The 12,320-nt window shown below is 37.9% G+C and overlaps 1 protein-coding gene across 1 annotated transcript in view; it reads right to left on the reverse strand.

The window, feature by feature from the left end:
• Nucleotides 1-3,048: 3,048 nt before the first annotated feature.
• Nucleotides 3,049-12,320, reverse strand: part of LOC131892148 (uncharacterized) — a 20,569-nt gene continuing 11,297 nt past the window's right edge. The window contains exons 2-5 of the mRNA XM_059241924.1: nucleotides 7,367-7,635; nucleotides 5,473-5,806; nucleotides 4,503-4,722; nucleotides 3,049-3,672 (exon numbers count right to left, since the gene is read on the reverse strand). Coding sequence (XP_059097907.1) covers nucleotides 3,377-3,672; nucleotides 4,503-4,722; nucleotides 5,473-5,806; nucleotides 7,367-7,635 — 1,119 coding nt within the window. The 3' untranslated portion in view covers nucleotides 3,049-3,376. The remainder of the gene's footprint in view (nucleotides 3,673-4,502; nucleotides 4,723-5,472; nucleotides 5,807-7,366; nucleotides 7,636-12,320) is intronic.

Here is a 12,320-nt window from a genome sequence, read left to right on the forward strand (position 1 = left end):
ATCCCGTTGATTTTGGATGTTTGATTAATGACGCTCGCTCTTTGTTCCCTAACTTCAAGTCATAACTCTTGTCCGAGTGTAATCAGAAAGAGTTCTCCTATAATGAGGGGGGGGGGGGATTAGAAGTGCCATTGAGTTAATAGAAAGGTACGATAAATAATTGCCATAAGTAAAGTATTGGCCATTGGTTTCGAATTCAAAAAGGTGCTTACACGACGAGGTGAAAACTTTGATTAAAATAGTCCGTTGTTCTATTTTCAACCATTTCATTACTTTAAGAAACCCAAGAGCTTTAACAAGGTGAAAATGTCATTGAATGAATTGAATCCCTTGGTTCACTTCCTTACCTTAAATATACATTTTTTAAAATTATCTAATAGAGGCGCTCCCTCTATCTTTCGCCAATCATCTGGTGAAATTGATGATAAGTAAAAACGATACTTCTTTAATGAGACGACTCGTCATATACGGTAAATCATTAACATCGATAATGGAGAAGGAAAGAGAGCACCACTTTTTTGACAATCAAAAAATCAAGTCAATATTCAAAGTTCACTTTTGTGTAATATGACTATTCATTCATTGAGTTTCAGAGATGCTAGGTTGGAGGTGTTCAGATTGGTTTCTTTTTCACTCTCACCGCTATCACGGTGAGTAGTAAGTTCTGCAAAATGTAAAAGATGTACGTAGGACAATTTGTAACTCAAATTGCATTTATCCAATTTTCGGTCTTAAAGCTGTGCTTGAGACCTCTGCATTAGCCTGAAAAGTTCTTGTACTCATTTTTATGAAAACAAATCAGTTGCCATGAAAGACAATCAAATCATTGTTTGGGAGAAATCCAAAAAGGAGATGAAATGTCTTTGGAAATTGCATTGAAAAAGGTGCTTAGGGGAATTGTTTGAAGTAATGGAAGGTGGTCCAAGAATTGTCCAATAACAAAACATGCTTTTGATTTAATACTGATACTGATTTATCGATAAAGTCCTCGAGACAATTAAAATAAGCCCTATATTTGACGGTGCATGTCGCAATAGAGAGACATCCACCGGCATTTAGGAGGTACCACCAAAACCAAAGAAACTTACAATGTTGAAACTTTTTGCATTTCTATCTGTGACTATCTGAAAAAATTTGCCCTATTTTTTCCGTTTTCCAACTAATGTGTGTATTAGACTTCTGAAAAAATTACAGGACTTTGAACCAAATCCAATCGTGGTAATAGGGAGAGGGCTAACACAGGTAAACGCAGCTTTGTCGTTATGTCTTTTCACGTCATTGAGTTTGAAAAGAAGTGTGGTAATAGATGTATGAATCCTACTAAACTAGCCGTTGTCACATGAGAGAGTACTTCTCCGGGTTGCGGTCGGCATGGAGCTCAACATTGTTTTAGTTTTACATCTGCCTTCATTTGCATTTACTTGCATAGTTAGGTTTTAAGTTATTTCATCCGGTATAAGTCAGCCGCGGTATCATTGCTGTTTTTTGTCAATAATCTGTATTGCATTATTTCGAGAGCCCTGGTGACCAGCCACCAAGAGAAATATCGTACAGCGATAGACCTTTTGGTTGAGGCGGCAAAAACCAAGCAAATAAGATTTTAGACAACAAAATGGGTTTATTTGCTATTTGACACATCTTCTAGTTTTTTTCCTAACTTATCAGAAAAGGGGCAAACTCGAGAAGGGGAGATGAAATTTGTCAATTACGTTCCTCTAGGGATGTTTTTCTGTGAGTTTCAAATCTTCACACTTCTCTTTTTGGAAAAGGGCGTGTAAAAAATGCGAAAAGGTGTGGATGCTCTAAGGATCTTCCCCTAAATCTGGTCGACCTGAAGAAACCCTTATTAAATGGCATACGTCAAGACATGGAGTACGTCAGTAGTGGAGTGGAACGCTCGGTCGAAGATCGAACGTCTTCTAGCGAGGTTTCAGAGAGCTTCCTCTCCACTACTGCCGTATTCCTCGGTTAAGATCACGTTCTTATGTTTGACACTAGGGTGTGCTAAAGATGCTTAGCATAGAAAGATCAGCAAAGGTCTGCTGATTCTCCTTCTCTCTGATTATACGATTTTTCTCTTGGGTACCTTATTCTCATTGGTCGAGGGTTTTGGAGTGCTACCGTCTCCTAAACAAAATGCACTGTTAATCGATGAGTTTACTAAACTCAAACCATTTGTATGGCAAGCGCTCATTAATGTAAAAGACATGATATTCTTCATAATTTTCAAAATGGTTGGATGACTCGAAAAAACGGGTTCGATGTACTTCATTAGCACAAATTTTTGTCATCCCAAAATTTGGAGATTAAGCATGAAATAAAGCAAAAAGGGGGCCTGATCTATGCAACCTTAGAATTATCAGACAATCTCTAGACAGTACAGCTTTTCAAAATGGAGGGAACCACAGCAATTTGAAATGTAAAATGAGCTCTTTGAACATTTTTCTTAATTGATAAGACTTGGGATGGGATAGTTGAAATCCGATAGAGGGTTTTTCTTAAACATGACATGGAAAGGTTTGAAGATATTGGAACCTTGAAGAGAACCAAAGAAATATGTGGCACCGAGAAAACGGTCTTATCACAGACAAGGTCATTTTTGTCAACGTTGCCATTCTCTTATTTTAGTCTCTAAACGTGATTATCACTTTGATTTGCTTGCGTGTTCGAGATTCGAAGCATCAAATGTCAAAATCAAAACAGTTCTCCCGCTGGAGTCTCTTAGCAGGGTTCCCAATCATAGCTCAACTCAAAAAGTGATGGTGCTTTTTGAGACTGGGAGAATTATCCATAACGGCAGCCCTTAGAACCCTTTATTAATAAGAATAAGGGACCCAAGAGAATAATCGTGTTATCAGAGAGAAGGAGAATCAGCTGACCTTTGCTGATCTTTCTATATTAAGCATCTCTAGGGTATGCTAGAGAGGAGATGTCCTCACAAAGCGAAAAGCTGCATGCACGGGGTATAGACTGGCAGTTATGGGTTGAACAAAACGCCTTGCCAAGTCTCGCTCTTTTTTCTCGTGTAACAATCTAATCTCCAAGGCCACTTGAATCTGTTTTTTTGGTATTAACGGAACATATTAATGAAAAAGAATAAGTTTGGATTCGTATTCGTAACATCTACTGCCTTGAAGCGATGCCGACGGTTCCGAAAGAAAAATGGGTTTGCTTTAAATTCTAAAAAGTGGTGTTTTTTTTTACAAACACTACACTTAGGTATGCGTATCACTATTCAGCACAAAGCGTCTCTTATTCATGAAAAATTCCTTTTTTGGACAGTTTTTAGGCCTCTAATTTATTGTCTGCACAAAGCAAATTTACTTCGTTGTTAGCAAGGGTCAGGAAAGAATACGCACTCGCTCCAACATATTAATCACCCCTCATAAATGGGATCAAAATCGATGGTTTGCAAGGTTCGGAACACATTTAGGGCCACAGGGTCTTCGTAGCGCTTGGTTAGTGTGTCTTGGGTGAGAGTATTCTTCATTGTGCTACAAATCTCTGGTGTTATGATGCTCACTTTGACACAATCAGATCGATAATGATTCAATTGACCCATACTCAGGTCCACGTGATACGTTTCACATGATCTTGTGATACAATCAATTGTATAATGATTAAATACTATCAGATTCCTCTGAGTGTTGAAAAATCCCTTGATCTGCCAAGCTGTAATGAGAAATACAAGTATGAGTAATGTGAGAACTAAAAAATACGATTTTGGACCCAAACAGGAGGCATTCGTTTTTTTGCCTCTTTTTAGAAATCTTGGGCAAATTTGTATCAGTTGTTTAGGGTGGCTTTACACTGGGACGAAAAATCAGGATTGAATCTGATTTGAGGATGGAAGTGGGACAAGTCCTGGGGCGAGTTCAGCAAAAGACTTGAATCCAGCAGAGGACTCCAGTCTTTCACGCTACACAAGTCGAACAAAAAGACTCCTACTGCGAAAAACTCGCCCCAGCACTACTCCTACTTCAATCCTTAAACCGGATTCAATCTTGGTTTTCCATCCCAGTGTAAAGCCGCCCTTAGACGCGTCAGTAGACTCCGACCAAATATGTTGTTTTCACGTCGAGCACAAATTGTTGAAGTTTGATAATTCGGATGCGCGAAGGAGTTGAAGCGAGGCATTGGGAAGTAAAGCAGTGGGTTCAACCCTCTAGAATTTCTGATTGACGGACGAACAACATTTGTTGCTGGAGTCTAATCATGAGTTATGATGAGTTATGATGCGTTAAGAAGGTTTTTAAGAGTTTCATATCAGAAGAGAAGCATATTTGATTCATTCCAAACTAGTTCATGAACCCTAACAGATCAGTCAAATTTGATCATTTGCCTTGCACGATTTCATCGCGATTTTGTCACTTTTTGACAATTTTTTGGCCAGTTTTGGATATATTTGCCAAACGCGCCTTAATTTTTTCCCTGGGGAAGATATGTATCTCTTACTCTTCACTATTTTATAGTGATAATATGTATGTACTTAGATATCTCACCTTGTGGTATTGGTATAGCAGTTCGAAGATCTGAATCCATCATAGCGTGTCCAGTTTGGGATTGTCCCGTTTTGTTGCCAAAAAAGTACAAATGGTAGAACATAATGCTTGAGTAATCCAATGGATCGTTTCCATTGTTTTTCAGGTCTTGGAATAAGCCCCTCCATGTTTTATGTTGTGTGGGCATTAGAAGTTCGTCCAGATCCAATAAAGCAATATACTAGAACAATCAAATTCAAATACTTTACCCTTCACAATGCATTTCTCTTTTTTTGTAAGCAAAGGTCTCTGTTACATAGACTTTTATCCAATTGGCAGTTTTAACCCCATCTTTTTATTGCCCCTTGATTATTAAGCCAAGTACTTGTAAATATGTTGTGCTAGTTTCCTTTTGTCTTTTTCCCCTTTTTCCGGCCTTGGTGATCAGCTCTATTTGGACTTAGAAAAAAAATGGATAAGAAGGTGGAACATGAATCAATCGGAATACCCAAGTCTTTATTGAGGGTTCGAGTAAGCAATGAGACGGCTCTCTTTTACTTCAAATTTGATTACTCCTGGGGTGGCTTTGCGCTACGATGGAAAACCAGGATTGAATCCGGTTTGAGGATTGAAGTAGGGCTAGTGCTGGGGCGAGTACAGACTTGAGTTCGAGTCCTCTCTAAAAGACTCCAATCCGGATTTGTGAAAATAAATCTTATTCTTTGGTGTGAATTTCGCAATAAGAGTCTTCTTGGTCGATTTGAGTACAATGAATGACTCGAATCCTTTGGTGGACTCGCCCCAGCATTTGTCCCACTTCAATCCTCAAACCGGAATCAATCTCGGTTTTTCAACCTAGTCTAAAGCCGCCCTTAGACTTTGAAAGGCTTGGATAGAAATATATCGAATATTTATTGAATAGACTTGCTTCCTTCAGTCTTGTTAATGCGGCAATTGTTTACTGGCTAAAATTATGCCAAGAAAGATTTACCTGAAATTTGTAAAGATTTCGGTACAAGCAGTCATTGTAAGCATAGTGATCAAAGGAGGAATGGATCCAAGTCACATTTGGATAATACCATTGTTGAAGCCATGGCGAAGCTGAGGTTGGAACTGAACCTGGCCACTCCATCTGGAAAATTTCCACCAAGCCCAATTGCTCGTAATGGTCAAACACTTTTCTGATGTTGGGCGTGATTGTTTGGACATACATTTGAATGCTCTTTGCTCCTTGAGCGATGTTGATTTCAATCCATTCAATAAGGGCCTTAGTGTTATCTTTGAACGGCGACCACATGCTTTTCACACAGATCGCAAAGTCTTTACTGAAAGCAACGAGAAATTTCTTATTCAAGATTGGCTTGCTTTTGGCAGACTGCTTTGAACCGATAAACACAAGATGTGGACAGATGATTTTGCAGGTGCAAATGCTTCCGTTTTCTTTCTTACCAGCAACGGTCAAAAGAGCTCTAAAGGCCGTCTGGGTAGCTTAAGGTTACTAGGACTAGTTTTGGCCGAAACGCTTTTATGTCATCATTACCATTACCATGGATGAATCTTTAGTTTGGTTTTTGTTTTTTCACGGGCATGTCTAACCACTACAGGGAATGTAATCCCTATTACTATTAAAATGAAAGGTTATAATTCGTCTATTTATTACCTTTCAATCATTATTTTCACTATTCAATGCCCATTCCTCCATTTGTGTATGAAATGTCGGTTACCTGTGCCTAGAGCTTTACCTGCCTTAAACTGTACTTGTGCCCATCTGCTATGCCTTCCAAATTGTTCGTGTTTTTTTTCGCCTATACTCTTTCTTACCCATTGTATTTTCGAGTGGCGGCAACAATAAACAATAAATTTGATATTTGGTCTACCAACGAGTTTGAGTTGGCAGACCAAGCTAGTCCTTGAATGAAGGGTTGATCTAAAATGCGATCTAAAAATTTGTCCAAGTCTGACTTGAAAGATGCAACCGGATCATCAACAAGGCCTAGTACTCCCTACGAATATTAGAGGGAAGCAAATTAAACAACGAAGGAGCCCGAGAAAGAAGAGAAACTTGAAACTCTGAACTTGAAAATGACCAAAAATGACTTAAAGATGTCTGCAATCTTTTTAGTACATGTCATCTCTCTACGGCAATGACTAGCCATATTTTTGTTATTGGCAAGGCAAAAAACTGCTAACGCAATTTTTCGCTAATGAGCACAACGTGAGAAATTAACCCTTTATATTGGACGTTTGAAAAATAGGTTGGTTATTGGGAGGGTGCCCTAGCACACGTTTCATTCCTAGTTGTTTTTTCCTTATCACCATATTTATGAGATGAAGTTTCGCTCAGCCACTGACACCATAAATATTTTGGAACTTCACACGAATTCCTCTTACTCGTAGGCTTTTCTTTCACGCAAATCAAATTTCCTTGTTCGTACATATTCTATCACCCTTTTAGCTTAACCTAAGCGTGGACAGCTGAAAATTTGAATCATAGAAAAAACAACCAGGTTGACAATAATTCTTTTAGCTACAGGGGAAAACTTGCCATGTTCCCACCTTACAATAATAAATAGCTGCCTGGCTGGGATAGCGTGACTAAGATTTTTTTCAAATTTTGGCCGAGAGTGAGTCAATGGTTTATAAATTTTCCGTTATACTATTCGGGTACATTTGGCAGCGTCAAATATGTCCAGTATACCGTCGTCCATGCCTAGGGATAACGACCAGACTACATTCTTTCACATATTTTGGGCAAGAGGAGCTTGTCAGCCTGAAGTGTTTTTTTTCGGACATCCTTGCTGCTACAGGGAATTGATACTTTGCAGTTCAAGGTCAACTTCCACCACCGAGGTTCGAACCAAGTCTTAAAACATTTTGACACTTACATTTTCTTTGGCCGCTCATTCCAGACCTTCAATGCATTGTACGACCTGTCACAAGAGTTGGCAACCATGGTCACCACATCTGGGACTTTGTGAATGACCTTCTCGGGAATGGGACACGTGATGAGATGTCCAAAGAACATCTCGGGATGCCAATGACCATGAACCCCGTTTCCATGAAGATATCTACTCCAAGCCACTGGAACCTCGACAGGATATTTTTGATCCCTGAACCACATTTGGCAGAACATGGGTGGAAGTCCGTTGGCAAACTAGTTTGAAAGAAGAATAAGATTGCGAATCAATTGCCAAATATATCCTAGACCAGCCCTGCGGTGGTACAAAAAGTGAACGTGGTTAATGTCTCATAAAAGTTAAAAAAGTAACATGCCAGTTAATGCCGACAATAAAAATAAAATGGGACCCTCTATTGAGTCCCAAAAAATGTTCAAATCCAATTGTGTACTCAAGGTCCAGTGGAAGCAAAATCAGCACTTATATGCAATTGAATTTCATTGTTGCAACGTTGTTAAGTCATGATAATTATCATTTTTGTAACGCAATTAGTAACTATCGCAATAGCTCCCATCTCTTTGAAAAAATAAGTACCTTGTGGGATATTAATTTCTTATGATTAGGGCCGGCCTAGATTTGCATCTTGCAAATTGTGCAAATTTTGCAATTTTAAGAGCAATATCTGACATTCTTCGGAAATTCGTTATGCAAGCTCACCCATTTCAGCAAAATCAAACCAATATATGTGAAAATGCACGATATTTTTTCAAGAATTATGGTAAAGTTTTGGGGAAAATGTGAAATTTTACTACCTGATTGTTTCCAAAGCTTTTTGAAAAATTTAGACACAGGCATGAAATAGATTGCAGACTTATTATGAACGACCTCCTTGTGCATTCCATGAATCTTAAACAGCTATTTTATCGTTGCAAGTTTTCATGATACTCTATTTTAAATCTTGGAACTTAGTTTTGTTAGAGTAATGAAATTCTCGTTATAAAATCAGACACATCTGAACATGTTTTCATGATTTTTGGGGTGAATGGTCATGAGGTGGATGGTTAGTTTCGGAAGAATTGACTTACCATTACTTACCCTTACACGCCCAAAAACGTGTTTGGAAAGTTTATTTGCAATTTTTTTGTGCAAATTTGGCTGATTTTTTATGCAAACTTGCTGTCAATAAAGACCATATTTATCTACAAATTTTGGCCGGCCCGACTTTTAACCCAACAAATGTAAAACATAACACATTTTGCATGGTTTATTGTTGCCTGGATTACTAGCCGTTTATTCTTTACTTTACGAATACGAAAACATTTCGTTTTATTAACACATATTTGGACTATCATGAAGTATGAATATTAAGGGCCCACGGTGGTTATATTTTCTGGTTAAGTGTTTTGCTCAAATGCCAAGCCATCTAGATATGTTTTGCTTTGTCAAAGAGACAAGAGGAACAAATTTTGTGAAATACACATGTTCAAAAGTAGGTCAGAGAAGGGTGTTAAATTACCTGAAGCCCTTAAAATGCATCATTGTCAAAACGTAGTGAATCAGTATTAAAAATACTCTAAGTTACGTATTGATGTCAAATTTCATAAACTTATATTTACCACATGTTTAGTTATTTCAACTTAAAGGTTGCGTTTTACGCCTTAAAAGATCGAAAAATGGCCTAATTGTACTTCCAGATATTCCCAAGGAATATGATTTTCTTTTTCAATGACACGACAAAGATAATATTTTTCCATTTTCTTCCAGATTTCTTTACAAGCTAAAGCTCGCAAAAATGTCTCTTTAAACTTACAAAAGATGTAAAATTGCCTTTCAGTTTAGCTAAGTGCCAAAAGCTACACTATCCTATCAAGTACCTGAAATATTTGAACTATAAATGAGACTGTTTAGTTTTCAAAATTGTCACGTTTTGCAATAATCAGTTTCGACGTACTCGCGAGGTTTTTTTTCACGTTAATACAATTTTGTCAAAGTTCAAGATTAAACTTGATAAAGTTGCGATTGATAAGTACGGCATCACAATTGAGAAATATAATATTAAGTAAGTTTCAAGGTATATTGCAAATAAAATTTTGCTTTTTCTATACTTCAGTAAAGTTAAATATTTCGATATTTTAGGCATTGAAAAAGATTATTTTATTTCTTGGCAATTGCTTTAAGATATAACCGGGCCAATTTGTAGTCAAATTTGATGCAAAGCAATCTTTGAAAACGAGATATTTTATCTGTTGCTCCTCGGATTTGAGTGAAATTTTTATTTGGAAACGCAACTAAGGTTACTCCCAACATCTTTAATTAATTACGGTTTTGGAAATGTTATCTCTTTGTAGGTTTTAAGTGGTTTAATATGCTAATCTGAGCTAGAATTCATGATTATTTTACAAAAGTTATTCGTGGTGTTTCAATTACAAGGAAATCGTTATTAGAAGTCTTGTCATTTGCAAAAAAACTTGATCAGCATTGAGAGTAACACCGTGGGCTCTCATTTGCAACGCCAGAGTGTCACTCCAAAACCGGTAAATTGTTAGATTAAATTCTCGTGACAATGCATGAAAGCGTATTCTTGTGACCCGGGTCACTAATTTTGCATAAAAATAGGATAGAATTAACCATACTCGTTATAATTCAATAAAGAGAAATTCGCCCCATTGTCCCTTTATTTGGTAGAGGCTGACGCGCAAATCGCCCTTTGAAGTCCAGAACGCAAACCATATTTCGTGCAGCGTAAGAAGGTCGAACATCGAGAAATAGAAAGAGCTTAAGCGACAGAAACTTCAACGCTAACCACGCAACCTCATTTTCCACCAACAGAGTTCAGAAAGAATCGAAGAAGATTCAGTTGCGAACATGCAGCTTTTCTCTCTAAAAAGTTCTTTATTGCGAGAATGTCGCATTGGATCCGTTATTTTACAATATATTTGTGTTAGCATGTATGAAGTTGTGTCCATTTGGGTTCAAGGAGCGCCATTCGAGGCGATGATTCACTACAAAGGGGGGAGGAGACCTTATGATCACTTCGACTTTCATCTCTTTTTGAATTTTAGCCTAAGCCCAATCTTAGCTCTTCCGCAACTCCTTTTGACATGCCGGTTTTCTCTATCATTTAACTTTTCAGCTGTCCAACTTTAGTTTGGGATAAACGGGTGATACAACAAGGACGAACAAAGAAATTTGACTGAAATTTGAAATTTCAATAAAAATTACGAGTGAGATGAATTCATTTAAAGCTTTGAAGTGCTCATGGTGTCATTGGTTGCCAGAAAAATCCAAGCTCTCATTGAAAGCGAATCGAAGGTGTTTAAACTTCTTTAGAGTGAAATAGAGTCAATTCTTTCATGATTGTGGAATTCCAATGTCCATTATCTTGAATCAAAACATTGAATATGTGAAAAGTGGAGCATAAAGGCTGGAAAGATCAGCAGTATGGTCTTTGAAAGGATGGACGGTGAAAACCGATCCAAGAAAAGGCTTACATCATCTTTTTTTAACCCGTTTCTTCATAAGATCAAAGCCTACCGGGGTATATGACTATTGGAAAGACCTAGTTAAATTGCGACCTCCATGGTTGAGGGTAATTCCAGATGGTTGACAAAACCAGTTTTCCTTTAAGTTCAAGTCTCGGCTCTTCTCTTCAAGATGACTTGTGTCTAGACAACTTGTCGCATTCAAATCTACTATATGCTCGGCGTCCGAACAAAGTATTTTTCCGAAATTTTATGATTATAGGATTCACGTGTTTGTATACGTATCATCTTCAAGGTTGGTGTCGCAAATGGGTACCTTTTTACAACAGTCTTCTTTTTTCCCCAGAATCTATTGTGAATAAAACCGATGCACATGACCTTTGACCAAAAGCAAATTTCCGTTTAAAATGACTATATCTCTCTTGAGAAGTGAAGGAGGAAAAATGATTGTCGCCAATTATTGAGCAAACCCATACACAACTTGACCAGCCAACCTGCACCGAGGAAAAATATATTAAAGTGTCATGACCACAAACAAACTGCCATCTCGAGGCTCCTTGTCTAGCTATCGAGGTTCTAGGTGTAGAGTTGAGCCTTGGATAAGCTGACCTTCATCGATCAGCCTGTTGTTTACTTGAGGCAGCGTTTGTTGGGCCAAAATAAAGGAGCCAGTGATGAGTTTCGAACCGGCAAATGTCAATTAGCTTGAAGAAACTCTGCTATAGCTCCAATCAAACGACAAGAAAGTACAAAAAGGAGCACTCAATGTCAGGGAGTGAGTTTGAAAGCAGCCTTGCTTCCGAGACCTAAACAGGCAAGGTCATGTTTTGTCACTCAGTTACGGGGTTTGATTTTGTTCCTGTACTTTATCGCTCTCGTGATTGGAGCCGTAACCGAAGTCCTAGAAGCTAAAAAGCTGACTTTCGGTTCAAAACACATCACTAAAAGGGAACTAGGGGTTGATATTTTTGCTTTGAATTATTCTGAGATATATGTTTGAATGATTGCTTTGAAATATGTAAATGTTTCTTCTGACAGAACTAGGGGCAGAAATAGCTCTACTATTGGCTGAACTGATGAACATTTCTTTGACCACAGGATATTTCCCACAACAATGGAAAGCAGCACATGTATTTTCCCTCTTTAAAGTGGCGACCGCACGGCAATAACCAATTACCGTCTCATTAACATTTGTTTAGGCTTGCTAAGGTGCTCGAAAGGGTCGTTTTCAAACAGATTTTTGAGCCGTTCAAAACGGACCATTTTTTGTAAAACCAATTTGGATTTTGGCCTCACCACTCAACTTTCATGCGATTCATAAACTTCTTCAAATATTTTCAGGAAGCAAGACCGAGGATTCAATAGTAATATTTGTAGACCTAAAGAAGGTTTTCGATACTATCTCTCAAGGCATTTTCTGGTAAAGATAGCAAATAATAGACATAGAATATTAACACGGT

Source organism: Tigriopus californicus, chromosome 12 (genome assembly GCF_007210705.1).
Source record: "Tigriopus californicus strain San Diego chromosome 12, Tcal_SD_v2.1, whole genome shotgun sequence".
NCBI classification, from domain to species: domain Eukaryota; kingdom Metazoa; phylum Arthropoda; class Copepoda; order Harpacticoida; family Harpacticidae; genus Tigriopus; species Tigriopus californicus.